This window comes from Ambystoma mexicanum, chromosome 3q (assembly GCF_040938575.1).
Source record: "Ambystoma mexicanum isolate Mex_15411 chromosome 3q, UKY_AmexF1_1, whole genome shotgun sequence".
NCBI lineage: Eukaryota > Metazoa > Chordata > Amphibia > Caudata > Ambystomatidae > Ambystoma > Ambystoma mexicanum.
This window is the reverse complement of record NC_090926.1, coordinates 776,159,458-776,184,587: the sequence shown is the minus strand read 5'-3', so window position 1 is coordinate 776,184,587 and position 25,130 is coordinate 776,159,458. Positions and strand designations below refer to the sequence as shown.

General features: G+C 51.2%; 1 protein-coding gene across 2 annotated transcripts in view; it reads right to left on the bottom strand.

Moving 5' to 3' along the window:
• Positions 1-6,412: 6,412 nt before the first annotated feature.
• SLC25A19 (solute carrier family 25 member 19) overlaps positions 6,413-25,130 on the bottom strand; it is a 219,810-nt gene continuing 201,092 nt past the window's right edge. The window contains exon 7 of one of the 2 annotated variants that reach the window (XM_069654809.1): positions 6,413-6,861. In XM_069654809.1, coding sequence (XP_069510910.1) covers positions 6,667-6,861 — 195 coding nt within the window. In that variant the 3' untranslated portion in view covers positions 6,413-6,666. The remainder of the gene's footprint in view (positions 6,862-25,130) is intronic. The other variant, XM_069654810.1, reaches the window with a different exon arrangement.

Below are 25,130 nucleotides of genomic sequence, written 5' to 3'. Positions count from 1 at the left end.
TCCTGCCCCCAGCCAATGATTGCCCTCTACCTAAGCACCTCCTGGGGCAGCCATCTTCAGATTTGGTAGCACGTAAAGTGGCAGTAGGACCAAGAGAAGAGCCGCAGAGGGGTAGGTGGGAGGGTTTGCATGTGAATCCATGCCAGGCCCATTCTGGAGAACAGGTAAGTAACTTGTTCCTTCTCCAGCATGGGGTCTGGCATGGATTCACATGCTCATGAATACAAGAATGCATAGCAGTACACACATGTACAACCACGGGAGGTGGCAAGGCTCAACATTAAGCATTTCAACAACTCAACATTAAGCATCTTTTACCTCCGCACCAGGCTCACCTTCAGGCGAACAGGTTGCGCAGCACTGCGTGGCCGCCTCTGGACTCCTCCCTGGAATCCCAGTCGACGCAGTAGAATCTCGTGAAGTCGACCTCCACGTAGCAGCCCTGTAGATGTCCAGCAGGGGCACACCAGACAGGAACGCCATGGTAGCAGCGATCGCTCTGGTTGAATGGGCTCTCGGACGGCCGGGCAACCGTCGGTTTGCCAACCGGTGACAGTGCATGATGCAGCTGGAGAGCCATCTGGAAATGGAAGCCTTCGAGAGGGCCTTCCCTTGGTTCACAGGTCCAAAGTTCACAAACAGCTGTGTTGTCTTCCGAAAACTCTTCGTGCGGTCCACGTTGAAATTCAGTGCTCTAGCCACATCCAGCGAGTGCAAAGTCCTCACAGCCGGCGACGAAGGCAACAGGAAGAAAACAGGTAACACCAAGGACTCGTTGAGATGGAAGTCCGACGGCAACTTGGGCATGAAGGAGGGGTGCATCCTCAGCACCACCCTTGTCTCGTGGAATGTCAGGTATGGAGGTTTACAGAAGAGGGCCTGGATCTCTCCCATTTGTTGTGCGGAGGTGATGGCCACAAGAAACGTTGTCTTCTACGACAGGAACTTCCACTGTGCCGAATGCAGCGGTTCGATTGGCGGCCCCATGAGCCTGGTCAGCACCACTTTGAGCTCCCACGCCAGGGCCAGAGCCTTCACCGGCAGTAACGATTGGAACAGTCCTTTCATGAACTCCTTCACCAGGCGATGAGACCATAGAGATGAACGCCCCAGAGTTCTGGTGTAACGCGAGATAGCCACCAGATGGATCTTGATGGAGGCACGCGCCAGCCCCGCCTTGGCCAGCGATAGCAAGTACGGCTGCACTTGAGGAGCCGTAATCCGCAGAGGGTTAATCTTCTATGCACGGCACCAGACAGAGAACCTCTTCCATTTGTGTCCATAGCACTTGAGAGTCGAGGGCGCCCTGGCCTTTGCAAGCAGCACCTTGCAGTCCGCCGGGATGTCGTACCCTCTGAGCTCTAGTGCTGCAGGAGACAGGCCTGCAGTTTCAGCGATCCTGGGTCGTGATGGAGGATGGCGCCTCCTTCCCTGGTGAGAAGATCCGCGTCCGTCGGTAGTTTGACTGGGGGGGGGGGCGCTGACTAGTCCAAAAGGTCTGGAAACCAGATCTGCCTCGGCCATGCCGGTGCAACGAGGATCACCCTGCACCGGGACCGTCTGCGTTGACTGATGAGTCGCAGCAGCAACGGCAATGTGGGGGAACGCATACAGGAATAGGCCGTCCCAGGGGAATGAGAAGGTATCACCCATGCTCCCTGGCTGGGGAAACCTGCTGGCGGACCTCCACACTTTGCATTTGTCGCCGTCGCGAATAGCCCGTTCTGGGGATTGCCCCATCGCCAGAATAGGAGATCCACTTGATCCTGCCGCAGCTCCCACTCGTGGCACGAGCGCAGCTCCCTGCTGAGTGAGTCGGAGATGGTGTTCTTTATTCCTGCCAGATGCATTGGTCGCATCCGCAGCATGCACAGGCGCATGAGGTAGATGCACGAGGACATCATTCCGAGTAAGGACTTCATGGATCTCACTCTGGCCAAGTCCATGGTCAACAGCCATTGTACCTTGCCCAGGATGGCCTTCGTCCTTTCCTCCGACGGTGAAGCCAATAGCGCCACTGTGTCGAGTCTGGTTCCCAGGAACAGGGCGTCTTGCGACGGTACCAAGTGGGATTTTGCAAAGTTGATCGAGAATCCCAGATCCGTGAGCAGTTGGACGGCCTTCGCTGTGTGATAGACGGCGAGTTCCCTCGACTTTGCTCGGATGAGCCAATTGTCCAGGTAGGGGTAGACGTGGATCCCCTGCAAGCGCAGCCACGCCGCCACTGGTGCTAGGCCCTTGGTGAACATCCTGGGTGCTGACTTCAATCGGAAGGGAAGGGCCTTGAACTGATAGTGTCGGCCTTGAAATACAAATCGTAGGAATTTGCGATGTTCTTTCAGAATGGGGATGTGGAAGTAGGCATCCTCCAAGTCCAGCGACGATAGGAAGTCGCCTTCCTTCAGCTGTCCCAGCAGGTGCTGGAGGGTGACCATCCAGAATTTCAGGGACTTGATGTACTTGTCTAGACGACAAAGGTCCAGGATGGGTCGCCAACCGACGGTCTTCTTCCGGACGAGGAAGTACCGCGAGTACACTCCGGAGCCCCAGAGCCTCTTTGGGACGAGTTCTATGGCTCCCATTCTTAGCCTTGTTCGTACCTCCAGGAGCAGTTGTGGGACGTGTTTTCCTTCCTGGCCACGGATGGAATATGCGGACACCTTTTTTGAAATGCCAGAGTGGGCCCGCGGGCCAGGGCATCTAGCACCCAACGGTCGGTGGAGACGGACTCCCACACATTGACGAATTTCGCCAGCCGGCCTCCCACCGTGGTGCTTGGGTGGGGGCCCGACGCCACAGCCGGTTCAGTCCTGTTTCGTCGCAGCCTTGCCGCCTTGGCGACGACGACGGGATCCTCCGGTCTTGCCGCGTCCTCTGTAGTCTTCTTGCAACGAGGAGCGGGCTGCTTGGCGGTACGACGAGGAACCGCCGCTGAATCCTTTGGAGACACCTTGCTTGCCTCCGGAGTTCCGAAAGGACGGCCGTCATTGTTGAAGAATGCCCAAGGCCCGAGCCGTGTCAGTGTCTGCCTTGATGGCCTGCAGTGACTCGTCCACTGTCTTGCCAAACAGGTTGTTTCCTGTCGAATGGCATGTCCAGAACCCTGGTCTGCACGTCCTGGTGGAAACCAGTGGCATTGAGCCAACCGTGCCGGCGAAGGCAAACGCTGTTGCCCATCTGGTGAAAACCGGTGTCTGCGATGTCCATGGCCACCGTCATGGCGTGGTCCGAAGCCACCTCGCCTTCCTGTAGGATTTCCAGGGCCTCAGTCCTCTTGTCGTCCGGAAGTAAGTCCAGGAGGGGAGCGATCTTGAACCACAGCTCCCTGTTGTAGCGTGCCACGATCGCGAGGGCGTTGGCCACTTTAATAGTCGCCGCCAACGACATGACCCGTGGTCCCATGGCATCCAGCTTCTTCCCCTCGCCGTCCGCGGGGAATGTGGAAGTTGAGGCCGTCGCCACGCCGATTTCTTCTCGGCTGCGGCAGAGACCTCTGAATCCGCGGACTGGTGTGCTCTGAGGCACATAGGGGTGGAGTCTGGGACCCGGTACTTCTTCTCATACCGGTCTCTCTTAGCAGGAGCCGTGGACGGGAGGGTCAGCCCCTCGTCCCAGATGTCTTCCATTAACGGGACTGAGAGGACAGTCTTCCTCTTGGCCTCCCGTCGTTGGTAGAGGAAGCCCTCCTTCTGTTCTTCGGGGCAGAGCTGGAGGAGCTCAGATGCCCTGGCGATCATGGCGTGGAAGGAGCTGTTTTCGTCGGGGGATGGGAAGGTAGGCCCGAGGAGGTGGTGATGAGAGATCCATTCCGTCGTCACCACCGTCGTCGTCGTCCATCCCCGTCGTCACTGTCTTCATTCCAGTCTCATCCCTCAGAGGGGGTGAAGGCTGGAAGGGGGGAGAAGGATGGACTCGTCTCCGCTTGTTAGGTGGGCTCCCCGACGGTCCAGGCTCCGCTGGGTCATCGGTGGGGGGGTAAGGGCATCCTTGTCCTCATCTCCGTACACAGGGCCTGTATAGCCATCAAGATAGCTCCTGAATTGTCCCTTGGTACGGGCACCGGCTGCAACGGGACCGACGGCTGGGGCACGGGGCCCTCCGCAGCCTTATCTTCCTCATCGGCTCCCTGTTGCTCTCTTCGTCAGCCTCGTCGGGATCCTTCCCGTGGGCCCTGGATTCCTCAGACTTCTTGTCCCGGATCCTTTGGACGCTTACCAAGTCATCCTCAGAGGTGGTATCTGTGTCCGTTATGGCTACCATGCCCCCCTCCCTCTTTCTCCTGCTGGGGTTTCACGCGGTCTTCTCGATAGGCAGAAAAGAAGATTCTCTCCAGGGTGGCAGGGAAACTCTAGCCCCTGAAGCCCTCTCCACTGGGGAAGCCTCCGTAGGTTTCGCTTGGGCCACCACGACTCCTTCAATCGAGGTCTTAGCCGGTGAATCAGGGCCTTCTCGACCTTGGCCGTGCCTGAGGCCTTCACCCTGGGGGGGTCGCCGCCTTGCTCCCCCTCGGCTGTCTCCATCGGGATCGACCGGGGCTTCTCCCGAAGCTTACCCGGGTTCTCGGACTTCCTCTTCATCAAGCCAGAGCGTTGGCTCATGGTTGATGGCGTAGGTGATAATGCGCCCTGCCTGGCAGCTGAGGAGCCCAACCAATCGGCGCTCCCGGTGCCCGTGGACTCGCGGTGCTTTGCCTTTTGTTGGGCCCCCATCGCCAGAGCACCCTCAAAAGGTCTTAGAAGACCGCTCGGACTTCTTCCTCTTCTCACCCGCTGCTGGGCTCTTCTCCTCCAGCCAGTTGGTGAGCTGAGTACGACAATCCTTCATTGTCAGCTCGGACATGTTCTTACAAAACGTACAGTCCTTCTCCGCATGCGTCGTAAAGGCAGTAGAGGAACCAAGATTGCTCATCCTCCTTAAAGACGTTCTGTAGTCCGCATCCAGAGCAGCTCCTGAACAGCTTGGATCCAACAGGCGTCATGGTTCCTTTGTCCTGGGCCATGTCCACGTGGGGTAGGCCTCAAAGATCTTCTGGAATCCTCCGAGAAGTGGAAAACTCGATGCCCTTGAGGGGCGTCGAAAATTCCAAAAACGAGTCCCTGTTGATCGGAAGTAGAATTGGTGGAGCTTGAGGCTCGATTGACCGAAAATATAAGAGTAAAATCTTCGAAAAAACGCAAAACGCAGTAAAAGCTCGAGAGCTAAGCACAAGGACTCCCAACACTCAAACGTGCAGTAAAAATATGAAGATGGCTGCCAGAGGAGGGGCTTAGGTAGAGGGCAGTCATTGGCTGGGGGCAGTATGACCCAGAGACCAGCGATTGGTTACTAGTAGAAAGAAAGTTCAGAAACTAAACCGAAACTGATTTTTTTCTTTATTGAGGATTCCCAGCCTGACGACGGGAATATTCATGAGCATCGTCAATGGCAGCCTGTCAGGAATGAGCGCATGCGTTTACCACGCATCCGGAAGAGAAGGGACCAGGAAGTGGTGCGTAGCGGTTACAGATAATGTGGTGGACTGGGGTTGAGGTCAGGATGTCGGAGATTAAGGATGCAGGGGGGTTATAAGAAGAGGGGAACAGAACAGATATGGAAGGGGCAGACAATGAGACTGGGAGCTGCAGGGGTGAGAGAATTGGAATTGTAGGGGTGTTCTCTGCATTGTAGGAAGAGCCAGGAGGTGGTGCGGAAAAAGATGTCTTCCCACAGCACTGAAGCCAGGCCCAGGAAAACATAGATCAGCGCTGAAGTAAGGGGCCAAGTCATCTTGAACCAATCCCCTGAGCCCTTCTGGTTTAAAGGAAAAATACCCTTTAGCCCTTAATTACCTGCTCTAGAGGTGACAAGGTGATGTATACATGTAACATTTCCCTGGGCCCACCAGCATTAGAGTGGACCTGTTCTTTATCCCAGTACCAATTTCAGGAACACGTCCACTTCAAGGTGCGCGAATGCAATGCTGCAGTGTATATACTCCTTAAATTTGTGATAAACCACTTACCTTAACTGCCACTACAGGTGAGAGCATCTGAATGTCTTTGCCAATCGCTTGAGCTCATCCAGTCCTAAAAGCAACTGAACTGTGGATCTTAAGTGAAATATCGAATCCCCTCAGTTGTAAAGCTGAAAGATGAAGATTGCTTTTGCAGATCTAGCTGGATTGCTTCAATGCAGCTTTCCTGTGCCCATTTCCTAAGTCCATCAGGTGCTCGATTGCCCAAGCCAGTCCCCAGATCGATCCACTTAAAAAGATAATTACGAATGTGGGTGTGCTGCAGGCAGAAGCAGTGCTTTATTCCTAATACAATCCTTTCTGGTTCCCCTGTATGGATGGGGAAACGGGTATTTTTTCCTATTGCCACCTCACCCTCTATTGTGTATACACAGGGATAAACAGACCTACGACACTCACTTATCTTGCTCAGACCTTTTATTGAATAACTGGAAGTACGACAGAACCACAACCTACTGTTCATACATTATGATCCTCCAGGGTTTGCAGATGAGAGGTAGGCTTGTTTTCAGTCTGCTGTCTCCTTATCTGCAGACAAGAGTGGCATGTTCTCCATCTGCTAGCCACCAATTCACATTAGTTATCACTGTGCCGGAAGAGAAGCTCATTGTCAGTTTACAGTACATTAGAATGGAGACGAGTTGGGCCTCACTCTACCGATGCTTTGCTTCCGCTGGGCCTTTCACGTTGTGCAGAAGGTTACAGAAGAGCTCATACCAGAAGAAGGTAAAGCCAGTGGAAAAAGCAGCTTTAAGCAGACTGGGGGACAAGCCTTTGAAATAACCGTTGAGACCCTCTTCACGGAAGATTTGTACTGCACAGTCCTGAAGACCCCGATATGTCCTCACCTGTGGGTACAGTAAAATATATTACAGACCTGGCATATTCTTGTACAGCAAAGGATACATGCATTTGTTTGTAATTAAAGAAGAACTAAAAGATGGTAAATTGCATAAAAATAAACCAATCACAGCAGAATCCACAGATACGTTATAACCTGTCTTATTGATCATATTGTTGTGTACCAGTAAATCTGAGTCTCTGCGCAGAATAGAAAATAAATAGAAAAAATGGCCATTACAAGTTCCCTGCTCCTACAGAAGAGGAGTACCACCTTACTTGACGTAAAACCTCAGTGGTATTGCGCTGATAGTAAACTCCCCATGACAAAAAGGCAAAACCTCCAGTATCACTCCAAGATGGGTACTATGAAGGACACATACTTTAAAATAAATAAATAAATAATTTAATTAATTTTCACATCAACCAAACAACAAAAACACACAACAAATCTGACAGTGCATATCATGTGTAGCAAGCATCCCATGGTTTATCGTATATCCACTGTCTCTCCCTTACCCACCCGCCAAAACTTGAGCCTACCCTTCTATGCCATCTACCGATATTCCCTATAGGGGTGCCTCCCCCTATGTGTTTCCGGAGGTATCATGTTGAGGTAGGCCGCCCTGGGTGGACCCAAATAGTGTGGCCACCAAGTGTCCCCAGGCCATTAGAGTTTCTGTTTCCTCTTCCCCCGTCTCTATTGGCCGCTTCATTCGATACCACCATTTCCACTTTTGCCCATTTCTGGAGATCGCCCCACCAGACCTCTACGCGTGGTCTATTGCTTGCTTTCCAGCCCATGGCAATTCTACACTTGGCCGGTATATACGCTAAGTCCTTAAGTTTACTCACATGTTTCATTTTGCGCGGCCTATGAAACCCCCCCTACCATGCATGCCCACACAGATTTCACATCTAGTGCTATCCCTTTCTCGCTTAAGCGGTGGGCTACTTCTCCCCAGAATCTACCAATTTCCGGGCATGCCCAGGACATGTGCATCATCCCTGCGTTCACTTCCCCACATTTAGGACATGTCTGTATTCCTGCTTTCTTGAATCGGGCAATCCTCTGAGGGGGTCATATATGCTCTGTGGGTGACATAACTGGATCTGTTGCAGCCTTGCATTTCTTGACACTTTTTTGTGGTACCTCTGGACCCTCGTCCACAAACCCTCATTCATGGATTCCCCCGCTTCCTCCTCCCAGTCTCACCTCAGCTGGGTCACCTCCTTTCCCAAACTGGACATTAATAGTTCTTAGATTCGGGAGAACTTGTGTCCCCCCTCTGAGATATTATAAATTGTTTCTATAGCCACATCAGGTTGCCCATCCAGCACTATTTCTGACCATGTCTCTCTCACCCACCGCACCAGTTTGGTGTATGTAATATCCTGCCCTGAGTGTAGGCCGTTTTTTTTCTACCATCTTTCCATCTTGCCATACATCTCCCAGTGTTGCAACGGCCACCGATTCCCAATGTTTGTGGATTATTTTCCTCAGTTGTTCGTCCCCTCCGGCCAGTGCCACTAGTGGCACCTGCGGTGAGCACGGGCCGGGTTCTCCATGAACTTGCAAACCTTGCGCCACATCTTCCAACCCAGTTCTAACATCCTCATGCCTTTCTCTAGCTCTGGTCTTGGCAGCCATATCCATTCTTTCAAAAAGTAAGGACCACATTCAGACCTCAGCAGTCTTGACTCCGGTGTTGGGTCTTCCATTAACCACTTAGCCACATATTGTAGTTGACTGGCCAGAAAATAAACCTCAAAGTCGGGCAGTTTTATACCCCCTTCATCATACATGTTCTGCAATTTCCACAGGGCTATTCTATTCCTGGTACTATGCCATATGAACCCTCTACATATGCATAGAAGCTTAACGAAGAATCGCTTGGGTATCATATATGGTATATTCCCAAAAAAATGCAACAACCTTGGCAACACCACCATCTTCAACAGTGCTACCCTTCCTACCATGGCCAAAGGGAGCTTAGCCCCAAATCTCATGCTATTCTCGATGTTTGACACTGCCTTTTCTGTGTTGTGTTTGTATTCATCCACCGTCGTGTGATAAATGTCAATCCTCAGGTATCTGAAAGTCGTGGTCTCCCAATGTATTTGCAGTACTGGTAGTTTTTCCAGCGGTACCCCCCCTATATCTCCCCAAGGGAAACGTACACGATTTCTCGGGCTTAACTCTTATGCCAGAGAGCAACGCAAATCGCTCCATCACTTCTAAGATATATTGCAGGTTTTCTTCGGGGTACTTCAGGTATAACAGCATATAATCAGCGTACATTGATATCAAATGTGACCCTCCTTTCGTATAGATCCCCACTTCTTCATATTTTTGCCTCAGATATATCACTAAGGGTTCTAGTGCCAGGATGAACAGCATCGGGGACCAAGGGCATCCCTGTCTAGTGCCCCTGCCGAGTTGCCAACTCTCTGAAATGATTGCTCCCGTCTTGACTCTGGCTAATGGCGCACTGTACAATAGTTTCACCCACTTCAGGTACCCAGACCCTAATTCCATATTCTTTTAGGGCTGCCATAAGCCAGGGCCATTTGACAGAATCAAAGGCCTTCACTGCATCTAATGTGATGATTGCAACCTCTTGTGAGTCCCTTTCTGTTTGCTCTATGACATGGTGGGGCATTCTAAGGTTGTCGGATATACATATGTGCGGGACATATTCGGTCTGGTCAGGATGTATGAGTTTGTGGATGACTTGTCTCAGCCAATTTGCCAGCACCGCCGTGAGTATTTTGCTGTCCTGATTCAGCATGTATAGCGGTCTATACGACCCGCAATCCATGCTCAGCTTGTTAGGTTTGAGGAGCGTATAATGATTGCCTCTCTCAGGGATTCCGGTAGTGTCCCTATTTCTAGCGCTTCATTCACCATTGCCAGCAACGGGAAGAGCCCTTCGGTTTTATACGTTTTGTAGAACTCACTGGGGAGTCCATCCGCTCCCGGGGCCTTGATCGTAGGCAATTGTTTTATCACAGCTTCCCATTCCTCCAACGTAATTGGGGGCTCTAGGTTCTCCCTTTCTTCCGTTCCCACTTTAGGCAAGCCAATATTCTCCAATGTTTCGGCCATCTCCCTCCCATCGCCCCCTTCCACGTCCCCATACAATTGTTGGTAGACCTCGAAGAACCTATCGTTCACGTCCTCTTGAGTGTTGTATATTTGCTCATCTTCCCCCTTTATTGCTCTAATCGTTGGTCTGGGTGAGCAACCTCCCTGCCTTGCCACCCCCCCCCGGCATGCTGGCTCTCTATGTATTTCTTTTAGTTCAGGTTACATAATCTCTCCCAGTGCCTTCTGCACGCTTGTTGAAATTGACTTATGGTTTCAGCTTCCTCAGGAGAGCTCTCCCCTGCATGCATAGTTGCTTCTAATCTAGCCTCTGCCTTTTGCAACTCTTGCATTATACCCCCTTGCAGGCCTTTGGACTTGGATATGGCTGCCCCCGTCAATCCCATAGAGTGCCAGCTGAATTTACGCTTCCAGTGTTGTTTTCAAAATATTCTACGATTTCATTTGTCAAGTCCCCTCTGAACAGTGTGTCTTTCAGTGCTTCAGCTCTGAGCCTCCACGTCGGGATCCTAGCTCTAGGGGGCAAGTATTGCCATGTTAAGATCAGTGGCGAGTGGTCTGAGAGGACCATCGCTTTGTAGTCTGCCCTTACTAGGTCCCCCGTCAGCTCTGGGGTCACAAACATAATCTAGCAGTCTATACAGGTTTTGTGGGGCCAAGTAATTAGAATACTGTCTTTCATGTGGGTGTTGCAGGCTCCAAACATCCACTAGATGAAAGTCTCCCAACAGGGTCCTCAAGGTTTTGGCTGCAGGGGTAGGTTCCTCTAGCTTCCCGTCTGATCTGTCCATTCTGGGGTACAGCGTGCAATTAAAGTGTCCCCCCCATATGACTGCACCACCCTCCCCGAGGTGCGGCTTGACCCTACTATATAAAGCACTAAAGTAGGCCACAGTATTCTGGTTCGGGGCATGTGTGTTAATAATACACAGCTCTCTGTTTTCTATCAGTCCCCGTATCGCCACCATCCTCCCATCCAGTTCCACGGTGGACCGTATTAACTGAAAGAGGACATGCAGTGCTATCCAGGTAATTACCCCTCTGACGTATGCTGAATACGTTGCCCCTATGGTGGTCCCTTTCCATTTCTTGCTCATCACATTCTGTTTTTCCTTCGTGAGGTGCTTTTCCTATAATAGGGCGATGTCTATTTTCTGCCACTTCAGATCCATCATCTTCTTCAAATAACTATTGAGCCCCCTGACATTCCAGGTTACTATCTTGAGGTCTCCCATTTCTCATCCATATCCAGTCCCGCCTCTACCCTCCCTTGTCTTCTGCTTCATGCGCAGTAGTGCGTGTGTGTGACCTCATTCCCTAACAAATACCCCCAACTCCCCTTCTCACTTCCCTCCACCCCAAGTTGCCCTCCTCCCGCCCTCCCTCTAACTCCCCAAACTTGTTGCCCAGCTCCATTCCTAGATCTCAGCCTACCCAGCAACAAGCCCTTTTCTCGGTATAACTGATACTTTGTACTCTGCATGGAGGTACCTCCCTAACAGTATCCCAACTAAATTACCCTGGGGGGTTGGTAGCGTGTCTCCTGGCATTGTACCTCTTGTTTCACGCTAACTGCATGCGTAATACTGATCAGTGTAAGCCTACCCCTTGATCTCCCCTATGCAATCTGCTATAACCCAGTCCCAGTGTCACTATATGTGCCATACTTATCTCAGGTCAGGGGACTTGCCCTCAGATCTGCCCCTTCCGGGCATGTTTGTCTCACAATCTTTTTTTCCCCCCGGGGCCACTCGCCCCAGATGTCCCGTGGGGCCCTCTTTTCCCACTTGGTTGGCGTGTGGGTAGTTGGTGTTATGTCTAGAGCTTAAGGACAGCATACAGCACTATTTCTGTGCGCACCACTGGGTGTTCTCGGGGCAATAGATTGCTTAATCCCCCTGGCTATGCTCCACAGCCCCCTCCGGGCACCTCTCTCGCAGCCTCCACCTCCTGCAATGCCTGTGGCTTCTCTTGTGTGCTCCCCCAGCGGGTCTGCTTACCCATCCGGTGTCCTGCAGTTGTTGCTAACTTGTGTTGCTCTCTGTGATGCACCTCAGTAATAAGCAGGTCCTTTTGTGCTCACACGCGTATACTTGCTGGATACAATGTGTCTCGCCGATCAGCTGGCCACTTTCGTTCTCCTGCCATGTATCCGTCAGCTTCTGTTATGTAACGAGCAGCCCGTTCTTTCGGGTCTATGTGCACGACTTCCGTGGCGTGTCCCCCTCCTTATTTCCATGCGGCGGCCAGCTGATGGTGTTGCCTCGCCCGCTGCGTATCTCTATCTTCAGTTGCTGCAGGCAGGCGCTTGTGTCCTGTGCGCCCCTCCGGTGCGCTCACACAGCACCAGCTCAGCAATGAGGGGCTGTTAGTAGGCTGCGCCCACTCGGCGGGCCCGCAAGCTCACTGGGGCTCTCTCAGCTGCGCTCTGCCGAACTTCCCACATCCTCAGGTGCCACCGGCAGCTCCTGGGTTATACCCAGGGAGACGGGCATTAAAGCAATTTCGGCTTGTGCGCGTCCCACACTGTCCATTCCTGACTCCTCCGTCCCGCGGCCTCAGGCAAGAGTCTTTCTTGTTGGTTGTTGCCTCAGGCGGACCCTTTGATGTCTGGGTCTGCCATTTTGCTTCCTTTGTCCTCTCTCGGCCGCTTCACGCCCGGCACCGCAACTTGCGCATCTATGTATTATAGTGCACGCCAGCTCTGTTACATGTACTTTCCAGCATCCAATTCTTCGGTTTCTAGGGATCTTTAGCATCATTCAGCATACTTAATTGTGGATCAATTCCGGATCTGCAGGAGCTGCCATGGAAGCCACGTCCTACTCCATGGCTAGTTAGCCACACCCCCTCACATCCCCCGAAGGAGACCTATTTATGGTTGAGCACACAAAGACAAGCCCATTCCTGTACTTCCAAGAGGTTGCGCTCTTGAATGACCATATCAAAGGACGCATTCAGGGGATAAATGCCAAAAGCGGTCCAAGTTAGAAAACATAGCTTAACCTCTTGCCCACCTTAAAGAAATGGGAACCGAATCCCAGATTTGATTTTACCATGGGAATCGGAGTTACCCAATCTAACATACACCTACATTTCCAAGGAGAGATCAGTTGAGAGCAAGTGAATGGGAGTGTGCAAAGCTGACTGATCACAGTTTTTTCAAGGCAAGCAGATTGGACACTTCTTTGTTCCCTTCCCCGACATCCCACTACCTGGGCGGCTTGTGAAATGACATGTCCCCTCACAACTAGTTGACGTAGCAAGAGATGCTTCATTCAATATGAGTATTCCCTTTAAGGGCTACCTTGGTAGCTTTGTGGCCCCTGAAGGATGGGACGACTAGCCATCAAGAACACAAACGTAGGCCAGGAAGGTTGTGGTTTTTGGTTCTTTATTGATATTAAATGAACACAAATATTTCTTACAGAACTTGGTTTCTTAAGGTCTTTATGACAAGTTCATCATCAACCTCTTGTGACCTTAGAACTAAGCACAGTCTCCCAGAGGCTTTCCAACAGTCACTTTGGTCTTATGATGAAGTGCAGTCTCTCAGAGGCTATCTCAAGTTTCTGATGACCTTGCATCCCAACAATCTTGCAGAGGCTTACTCATAGCCTCTTAGCTTTGTCAGTGACTTGAACTCTCAGACACATTCGCATCTTTTCAGTGTGATGAGCACATCAGCACCTGAGGCAGTCCATCAGCCTCTGGACATGGTGACAACTGAGGATCGATCAGCAACCTCTCACTCTGCTTGTCTGGCATGGGGAACATAACTTGAGCAGGTTCAATAGCCAATCTTCCATTAGCTCTGGATGATCAATGCAGATTAAGCTGAAACACACTCTTTACAGTTCCCTTCTTGTGAGCCAATTGGTAGAGAGGTCCAATCCCTTTGATTATTTTTCGGATTGTCTGAGGGTTTCAGCCACTCCTTCCTTTGCATCATTCTCCCGGATTTGGGCCCCGCCACGTGGCATGCGTCACACCAATTATAAAGGCTGGGGAAGTCATTTTGGATTTCACATTCTTGCCACCAGGAAAGCTGGTCAGAAGGCTCTCCTGCTTGGTCTTTGTCTCCCTCTCTTTCCACACAACAGTCCCTTTAAACCCCAGACCACCGGGTAAATGACAACCCGGATCAATTCTGCATGGAAGTGGTATCCACACATCAGTGTTCCTTCCTCTTCCATCTTACATTTAATACATCAAGCATGCATACCAGCAGCAGCACACTACACATGGTATCATTCCCCAAACCACTTATGTTTGGCTCTGGTACACCTGGTCTGTGAAACACTTGGGCACCCCCACAAACTGAAATGTAGATTACCTGCTATCCGGGTGCAAGCGAGACTTTATCTGCATGCATCAAAATGTCAGGTTTTATATCAAAACCTTTCCCTCTGTGCCCATTAACCACTGGATCCCATTTGTAGGACAAAAATACTCCTTCCCGTCACAGGGAGGGTCCCAGATCTTGTCTCGTCCACCAATGAATAGGAAAGAGCAATGTCTGGAGGCAGGTCTTGAAGAAACAACCAGTCCAAACTATATTTTATTTTGCAACTATATTTATATTTTAAATGATGGTCAGGCACCGGCATTTCCTTGCCAACGGTGTAGCAATTTACTTTGGTAAACCTTCAAGCCAATAATATCACTGACCTTTGCCTCCTTGTCCAGTAGAGAGGAACCATAGGTAAGCTGGAGAACGTTCCTACTTACTGCAGCTGAAACCATGAAACACTGTGCATGTGGATATAAAACATATCTGGTAGAGCCCTGTACTTCATGCTTTTCGTTGCCAAAAAATCAAGCAAAGTAATGGCATGAAAGGGGTAGAGAGAAGGCCCATTCTAGAGGGAGATCCAGGAAATCCCTGTTCAATAATGGCAGCAGGTCAGAGTACCATAGAAACATTGGCACTTCTGAACAAATTTGTGGCTCAATGGGGTTGGAATAGAGGAACTTTCTCGACCAATCCAGTCGAAAGGTATCTCCTAAGGACTGGAGACCCTTTCCCATCCGCAACCTGTAGGAATGACTTCTTGTGTCTTGTAGCAAATAAGTATCTTAAGAAGACCAAACAGCAGAAATATTTTCAGCAGAGACTCTTTGTGGAGCACCCACTCCCGAGGGGAGTGAAGGACGCTATGGAGCATGGCTGCCTCAGTGCTCAGGACACACTGAACATGGACTACCATTGGTAACATACTGTTGGCAAGAGCCTAGAGCCAACGTTGGATTGCTATAACAAACAGTGGGCGAGAATGGGAGCCCTCTTGGCAGTGGACGTAAAACATAACAATGGTATTGTCTCCTTGAACTATTTTCCCTGAGACCATGGCAAGTAAGGCTTTCATGGGTAAGAAAATGGCCTGCTGCTCTAGCAAATTTATGAGCTCCTTGTCCTGTGCTGACCAAATGCTGTGCACCTGCAGAGTGCTACAGGGCTCTCCCCCAACGGAGCTTTTCAAATGCATTTCAAGAGGACTCTCAAAGGGCATTTCGAGTAGCAGGTGCTACTTGTGAGCCCACTATAACAGATCCCGAATCAACTTCTGCTAGATTACCAAAGGTCACGAACTGGTGCCACCGACTTCATGGCTTAAACTGAACCTCCTGCATCCTGAGTCACATGAGGCACACAATGAATGCAAGAGGCCATAAGAACCAGATTCCTTTGAAACCAGATTGCCTGACTAGAGGTGCCTGACTTAAAGACGGTGGGTCTCCTTGACAGCAACAATCTTCCTTTGGGAGGAAAGGCAATCCCCAGTGAAATATGAGTGTTTGTCCCTGTGAACTGAATATTTTGCATCGTGGACAATTGAGACCTTTTCTGATTTACCGAAAGAACCAACTCCTGAATGTGCTCCAGAAGCATGGTCTAGAAAGAGTCCTGATCAGCCAGTCACCCAAAGAGGGATACAAGTGAACAAACCCTTTAAGCATGATGTGAGCGGCATCCTCAGAGAACCCTCGGGGCATCATTCAGACCAATGGGAAAATATCTGTACTGATAATATTTACCTCAAAGTGAACTTCAAGATTTTCCCATGGTCTCTCCTCATGGAGAACACGGAAGCAGGAACCCTGAAGGTTTAGAGATGCCAAACAATCCCCTTGTTGGAGAGAAGGTTCTGAATCTTCAACATGTGGAAGGTTTCCGATAGGAGGAAGAGGTTTAGAAATGACAAGTCCAGAAAGGGTCTTATTCACCCTGACTTTTTGTGGATCAGAAAGTGCTGGGAATAAAATCCTCAGGCCAGTTGGTGTTTCACGGCCTCCTCTCTTTCCTCCAGATATGATCTTTTCTGTATCTCGGAATGGAGTTCAGGGATCGGTGGCCCTCATTATGAGTCAAGTGATGTTGCCAAAAACGGTGGTAATGTAGTGGTAATAGACTTACCACTGCATTACTGCCCTATTACCGCACTGCCAATCTATGGTTTTGGAGATAAGGTGAAGGAAAAACCTCCAGCAAAATGCAGGATGCAATTCTGCCACAGTACCACAAAAAAAGACAGCAATTTCGGTGGAATTACTATCATTGACAAAATCCTGGTTATTCTGCTGAAATCCCCATGGAGTCCTGGTCTCTATAAATGCGGACTAACACCGCCATACCACCACTAGTAATCTGGCGGGAATTTCACCAGACTAAGTGGCGGTAACAGTAAATCCATTTGGTGGTATCTTGGCGGATTTACTGCTGAACCCCCCAAACTTGTAATGAGGCCCACTCTCCGGTGACAATAAGGTAATGCTGGTGGAAGGAGCGTAAGCCTCAGTGTAACCTGGTCTTATTAGGTTCAAGAACCACTGGCTTTTGTCAGCAAATGTAGGCCGAGATACAGATGGCGATTGTGATGCCGGAAATGCATCTGAGGGACAGGGCCTCTGAATCCTTGTCCTTTTTCTGTTTTTACCGTGTGTTCTGTCATGTTTTCTGCCCAGGAGTCCATGAGGGACTCCTGGCAGTGCAGCTCTCTTTTGGTTTGGTGAACAGACCCATGGGATACCCTTATGGCACCCATGGGTAGGGGTACAACCCTGTGCCCCTAGTGTATGTTTTTGGGCACCTGTGGGTGGCCCACAGAGCAGGGTATGGGCTGGTGGCAGCTCCATGCTAAACTTGACAGGTGCTCTGGGTGTCCTCCATTTTGGGATACCCAGGCCCTGCCATTGGGATCAGTTGATTCCTGATAGAAACAAGATGGCCCCTGTGGCCTCTTGCTTTCTATTGCCTGTTGTCTTGTTTTTCCCAAAGTCCTGGGAAGCCCTGGCTCTGTCCCTTCCCCCTGGCTGGCTGTTGGGTGGAAGTTCCATATATGGTGTTGTTGTGAAGGCCCAGCTAGACTGACTGGAGCCTTCCCAGTGACTGTATGTTATGGGTACCTCCTGTGGGTGGGACCTGGGTGAATGGAGTGTGTGACCAATATACACTCCTTGTTGTGGTTGTCTGGTTTCTGGCATGAGAGACAAAGACTGAGACAGCCCTGCCCGAAACTGGCCTGAATGCAGTGTGTAGTGTTGAATGGCTGGGTACTTGTCCCAATCCACATTCCTTGTTGTGAGTGTCTGAAAGGGAGGAGTGTGGCCTGAATGCACTGTGTGCCTGATTGGCTGACTGACTGCATGAATGCCCTTCTGTGTGATTGGCTGCTGTGTGTGTGCCAGCAGTGTGGATGAGAGACAGAATAGTATATCTGGGGACCTCTCACCACTGGAAATTGTTCAGAAGCATTCAGAAGCTGAGTCTCCACTCAAGAGTAACTGGATTTGCTGATCCTCGACGTCCAGCTGGAAGAAGAAGACTTGCTGTGGCATTTGCTTCGACGGAACTGAAGGTTGTCGAAATCGTCGAGGACTGACCCGAGAGAGGACCTGGTAAGGCGCCCTCTTCCCGTGCTCCGAGGGACCATCGAGCACCGCTGAATCTTCGCCGAAGCTCCCTGGACGCCAGACCATCGAAAGGCTGCCGACCGGAGAAGGGGACTGCCGAGGAGACCGAAGTAAAGCACCCGGACATCGACGCTGTCGAAGTCCATTGCCGTCGACCAGGGTTCGCAGGTCTGTGCAACCGCTGGAGGCCCGTCGAAGTTGTGTTGCCCAGCCGGGGGAACCACTTGACGCCGAGCCGCCGACGACCGGAGCCGTCCGCTCCTTGCCTAAGAACATTTGACTCGAAGGACTCCCTCGTCCGCATCGTCGACCGCTTTTGCCCTGCCGGAGAAAGTCGAGGACGACCAACGCGCCGAGGAGAATCCGCCGGTGGGTTTCCCGCCACCTCACGATCCCAAAGACTCGAGCGACTCGACGCCCTTGCTGGGCTCCCGTCTCTACAATCTTTGCGGTCCAGAACTATTGTCATCGAGGTGCCCCGCACACCTCCGCCTTGCAGGACGCCGACGCCCCGACGCCGACGAGCACCGCTCGGACGAAGCTGCCGCCTCCTCGACATCGTTCTACCTCGTTTGTCGACGGACGTTCGACGCCCCGTGTCTCCCGCTTGAAAGGGAAGGCATTCAAGAAGGGCCGTCGATTCCCCGTCGCCGAACCCCGAGGTCTTCGACGTTTCTCGATGCCTCTCGACGATCCGTGACTCCTGCTTTAAAGGGGGTCATTCAAGAAGGATCTGTCGACGCCTCTTCGAAGAACTCGACTCCACCAGGTACATTGGGGGGGTAAAAACATTGTAGGAGAGAATAAGACTGTTGAACAATATATGGACTGGGCTTGTGTTATATCTCTTTATTTTACAGGTTGCCCAGGTGGGGGGATCTCCACACAGAACGGTGTCCAGTAGCAAGGGCCCGTCTTCTGCCTATTGTTTCAACCATCTGTTATCTCTCCTCTCTCTATTCGCTGGTTTCCTGCTTATTGATCTGCGTGCCATTGCTACAGTATTGTGAATGCACTGTTATGAGGTCTAATATTAGTGGTACCACTTTAGAATTGTAGATATTTATCATTATTGGTTTTCCTGAGCACAAAGTGCGTTGTTGTGATAAGTGTACATAACCCTTGAATATTAATTATATAAAGACTGTGTTTTCAGTAATACAGTGTGTGGACATTCCTTTGTGGGGGCTTGGGGATACACTGTACTTAAGAACCAGCCTGCATCACCTCCTGAGAAGCTAGGCCTTGATTGCTCGTCCATTGCTACCACAATCGAGAATCTTGGCTGGGGTCCTATGTGCCTCTCCTCTACCATATAGAGAGCGGAAGTACAGACCCCCCCACCGGTCTTGACAAGCTGGTGGCAGCGGTGGGATGCTTATGGTTTTAAGACTCAGTGTATAACCGTGCCACTTACAAAATATCCGCACTTTATTAGATTAAGGTTTGGGTGTGTACCAAATAACTGCATTACAGGCAATGGAGCCCATTGCAAATGGTAAATTGACTCGGATGAGCTTAGAGGCTCTCCAGAGTGCTTGTGAAGCCAGGGAGTTGGACTTTGTGGATAAGTCTAGGGCTGAGCTGATAGCTGCCCTGGTGGACTACCAGACTGATGGTGAAACCCTTGATGAAGGGGGGGATGCAACCAGTGAGGACTCTGCCCCTGGGGTTGTCGCTGAATCTGTTTCTGGGAATGCCACCATTCCTGCTGCCTCTGTTCCAAACCCCAGCAATTCCATGGAACTTGAGTTATTAAGGATGAAATTGGCCTTTGAATATCGCAAGTTGGAAATAGAAGCTGAGCTTAAGAAAGAGGAGCTGGCACAGCAAGTGGAACTCAAGAATAGGGATCTTGCGCTCAAAGACAAGGACACTGAATGTCAGAGAATCCAGCTAGAGAGAGCTAGAGTGGAGACTTCAGCTAGACCAATTGAGAGTGGCAGGTCCCCAGCCACCAAGTTTATGAAAGATTTGGCTGGTGTGTTTGTGGAGGGTTCAGATATCCTCCAATGGATTGAAGCGTTTGAAATGGCTTGTGCAATTCATGATGTAGATAAAAGAGATTGGGCTAAGTGTTTGTTAAGCAGAGTGCCTCAAACTGGATATGACTGTATTCTGAAGCTGAGTGTGGAGGAAAGGGGTCAGTATGAGTGTATGAAGTCTGCTTTGATTGCCAAGTTTGGCAAGACACCTACCCAATACCTTAAAAGGTTCAGGGATTTTAAGAAAAGAGAGAATGTGTCTTGGGTTGACTGGGTGAGTACTGCGCACATGAACATGATGGGGTGGATTGACGGTTACAAGGTGAAAACTTTTGTTGAGTTGTCCCACCTCTTGTTTTTTGAGCATTTTTCTGAAGCCTGTTCACCAGAGCTGCGTCAGTATGTGGCTGACCAGAACATTTTGGACCCCTTTAAGCTGGCTAGGTTGGCTGACAAGTGGGTCTCCCACCGGGTGTCCCCTAAGGACTCCAGTGGGAAGGACAAGGACAAAGAAAAGGGGACCTCTCAGAAAGCTGAGGAGTCCCAAAAGCAATCACAGTCGGGTAAACCAAAACCTTCCTCTCCTAAGACCCAAAAATCTGGTGGGGATAAGTCCTCTGTGGGTGGGAATAAGAGTAGTGGTCCACCTGCTGCAAAGCAGGTTCCCAGTGGTTCCAGTACCGTACCCCGCACTCCTGGCACTTGTTGGGATTGTGGGGCTCTGGATCACAAAAGGGGTGACCCCAAGTGTAAAGGTAAGGCACTTGGAGTACAGGCTGTCAGCCTGACCTACCCTTACCCCGTGGCTGAGGTGGAGGCCACTGTCCTCCCCTCCTCTACAGGAATCACATTTGGTGCTCCGGTAGAGATTTCCTTAGTGTCCCTTGGGGCCTGGGACCAGTACGCAGAAGTACTGGCAACTATCCCGCAGAACACCCGTAGGTTTTTGAGAAGTGTCCTCTTGAATGGCCAGCCTTCTACTGGTTTGAGAGACACTGGGGCAAGCATGACAGTGGTGGACAGGACCCTGCTCAAGCCAGAGGACTATGTAGGTGCTCCTCTGAGAACCACCAGGTTAGCTGGTGGGCCTCCCAAATTATCGCCTGTAGCCCTAGTCACACTCATGATTGGAGACAAGACAGCAAAGCTTCCTGTCCTGGTTCAGGACAATGTCCCTGCTAACATTCTGTTAGGAAATGATCTAGTAGAGTTGGGGTTGGTCTCGGATGGTCTTCCCATGACTGCTGCTGCAGTCACTAGGTCACAGGTGACACCGGGCCTGGCTGTGAGTCAGGTATCCGAGCCAAAGGCGAGGCCTAAGGCAAGAAGAAGGAAGACCAAGAAGGCCACCTCTGTGGAGGGAACACCTTCTCTTCCTGCTGTTCCGACAGCACCCATTGGGATCCATGCTCCGGACGGGCTGGGTCCAGCGGAAAACCCAAACTCAACTCCTGTGGGAGAAGAGACAGAAGACTCTCCTGTGGGAGAGGTTCTCAACCCGGAGGATCATCCCGACCTTCAATGCTTGTTAGCTGAAGGGGGACCCTCCCGGGCAGACTTCTGTAAGGGACAGAGAGAGTGCCACTCTCTCGAGGGCCTGAGGAAACAGGCCCTGTCCCAGGCACAAGGTGAAGTGCCTAGGACATTCAAGATTTATTGGGAGGGTGAGCTCCTTGTTAGTGAGCCCACTAAGCCCGAACCTGGTGCCCGCAAGAGGTTGGTGGTACCCCAGGTTTACAGGCCCTTCCTACTGCAGTTGGCGCATGAGGTGCCCTTGGCTGGTCATCTTGGGACCAAGAAGACTAAGCAGAGGCTCTCTGCCCATTTCTACTGGCCACGGATGGGAGTAGAGGTGGAGTCCCACTGCAGGACCTGCCCAACTTGTCAGTTGTCTGGCAAGACTGGAGGCAGGGTCATTGCCCCACTGCAGCCATTACCAGTGGTTGGCACACCATTTGAGAGGGTGGGCATCGACATCGTCGGTCCCCTTGACCCTCCCACTTCAGGTGGACATCGGTTCATCCTGGTCTTGGTAGATCATGCCACCAGGTACCCTGAGGCAATACCCCTTCGGACTGTTACTGCCAAGGTGGTTGCCAGGGCTCTCCTGGGCATTTTCACCCGTGTTGGATTCCCCAAGGAGGTTGTCTCTGACCGAGGATCCAACTTCATGTCTAGTTACATGAAAACCATGTGGAAAGAGTGCGGGGTAACCTACAAGTTCTCCACCTCTTACCACCCCCAGACCAATGGTCTGGTTGAGAGATTTAACAAAACTCTCAAGGGCATGCTAGGTGCTTTGGAAGAGCCCCTAAGGAGGAAATGGGATCTCCTCCTGCCATGCCTGCTGTTTGCTTACAGAGAGGTACCTCAAGAGGGTGTTGGTTTCAGCCCCTTTGAGTTACTCTTTGGACATCCCGTGAGGGGGCCCCTCGCCTTGATCCGAGAAGGCTTGGAAGCCACCCCTCCAGGTCCCGCCAAGCAAGTGGGGGACTATGTGTTAGGCCTCAGGCGGAGGATGACACAAATGATGGGTCAGGCAACAGCAAATCTCAAGGCCAGCCAGGAATTGAATAAGTACTGGCATGACCTGAAAGCTTCGCAAGTGGATTGGACTCCGGGACAGGAAATCCTTGTGATGGAGCCTACCAAGCCTAGAGCTTTGGCAGACAAGTGGACTGGACCCTTCAGGATCATCTCCAAGATGGGCGAAGTCAATTATCTGGTGGACATGGGAGCCTCTGGGGTAGCCCCCCAGGTATTCCATGTCAACAGGCTCAAGCCTTTCCACAGGCGAGCAGAGGTCTCATGTCTCTTGCTAGCTTCAGGGCAAGAAGAGGATGAGAGTGAGCCCCTTCCTGATTTGCTGCATAGCAACCCTCAGGATGGCTCAGTGGAGGGAGTACAACTCTCTCCCGATTTGACAACAGAGCAGCAGAGGGCCTGCCGGGCTTTGCTCCAGCAGTATGCCCCTCTGTTTTCACTGACACCGGGCCTTACACCGTGGTGTAAGCACGAAATTGACACTGGTGACAGTGTGCCTGTCAAAAGCAGGAGCTATCGTATGTCAGATACCGTCAAAAACCACATCCAGGCTGAGGTCGCCAAGATGTTGGATCTGGGTGTTATTGAACCCTCCACCAGTCCCTGGTCCAGTCCAGTGGTCCTTGTCCCCAAGGCAAGTTCCCCGGCGGGTACCAAGGATTGGAGGTTCTGTGTGGACTACCGAGGAGTCAATGCCGTCACCAAAACTGACGCGCACCCATTGCCCAGGGCTGATGAGCTCGTGGACACTATAGGTGCTGCCAAATTTGTGAGCACCTTTGACCTTACCTCAGGCTATTGGCAAATAGCTCTGACGGACCATGCCAAGGAAAAGACGGCATTCTCCACACCTGAGGGACTCTACCAGTTTAGGGTCATGCCCTTTGGGTTGAAGAATGCCCCTGCCACCTTCCAGAGATTGGTCAACCATGCGCTCAGTGGGCTGGAAGCCTTTTGTGTGGCTTACTTAGACGACATTGCCGTCTACAGTTCCACCTGGGAAGAGCATTTGACACATCTGGATAAGGTGTTGCAGGCCTTGAAAAGGGCTAACCTCACTATCAAGGCCACCAAGTGCCAGATAGCTCAGGGGAAAGTTACCTATCTTGGTCATGAGGTAGGAGGGGGTCAAATCCAACCTCTCTCCAGTAAAGTACAGGACGTACAGAACTGGGAGACTCCCACTACTCAAACCCAGGTGAGAGCCTTTTTGGGCCTCACTGGGTACTATCGCAATTTCATGGCAGACTATGGAACCATAGCTGCACCCCTGACAGCTCTAACTTCACCCAAACAGCCTAGGAAGGTTAATTGGACTGAAGACTGTCAGAGGGCCTTTGATGGCTTGAAAGAAAGTCTGTGTAGGGCACCTGTGTTGAGTGCGCCTGACTACAGCCGACCCTTTATCGTCCAGACGGATGCCTGCGACACCGGAATTGGAGCTGTCTTGTCCCAGTTAGATGACAAAGGGAGAGAACATCCTATCATATTCATCAGTAGACAACTCAAGGGTAGAGAACTTAGGTGGGCTACTGTTGAAAAGGAATGTTTTAGTATAGTTTGGAGCCTTAGGCGTTTTAGGCCCTACCTTACGGGGTCCACCTTCAAGGTCCAAACAGATCATAAGCCCCTGAAGTGGCTTATGCAGATGAAGGGTGAGAATCCGAAATTGCTCAGGTGGTCGATTAGCCTACAAGGGCTAGACTTCACCATAGAGCACAGACCAGGGAAGAGTCACGATAATGCAGATGGCCTTTCCAGAAGGTATGTTGACCGTCTGGATGAGGGTGTCTATCCCGTGGGAGATTAGGCACCCTCCACCTCAGTCTGGGGGGGGCGACTGTGATGCCGGAAATGCATCTGAGGGACAGGGCCTCTGAATCCTTGTCCTTTTTCTGTTTTTACCGTGTGTTCTGTCATGTTTTCTGCCCAGGAGTCCATGAGGGACTCCTGGCAGTGCAGCTCTCTTTTGGTTTGGTGAACAGACCCATGGGATACCCTTATGGCACCCATGGGTAGGGGTACAACCCTGTGCCCCTAGTGTATGTTTTTGGGCACCTGTGGGTGGCCCACAGAGCAGGGTATGGGCTGGTGGCAGCTCCATGCTAAACTTGACAGGTGCTCTGGGTGTCCTCCATTTTGGGATACCCAGGCCCTGCCATTGGGATCAGTTGATTCCTGATAGAAACAAGATGGCCCCTGTGGCCTCTTGCTTTCTATTGCCTGTTGTCTTGTTTTTCCCAAAGTCCTGGGAAGCCCTGGCTCTGTCCCTTCCCCCTGGCTGGCTGTTGGGTGGAAGTTCCATATATGGTGTTGTTGTGAAGGCCCAGCTAGACTGACTGGAGCCTTCCCAGTGACTGTATGTTATGGGTACCTCCTGTGGGTGGGACCTGGGTGAATGGAGTGTGTGACCAATATACACTCCTTGTTGTGGTTGTCTGGTTTCTGGCATGAGAGACAAAGACTGAGACAGCCCTGCCCGAAACTGGCCTGAATGCAGTGTGTAGTGTTGAATGGCTGGGTACTTGTCCCAATCCACATTCCTTGTTGTGAGTGTCTGAAAGGGAGGAGTGTGGCCTGAATGCACTGTGTGCCTGATTGGCTGACTGACTGCATGAATGCCCTTCTGTGTGATTGGCTGCTGTGTGTGTGCCAGCAGTGTGGATGAGAGACAGAATAGTATATCTGGGGACCTCTCACCACTGGAAATTGTTCAGAAGCATTC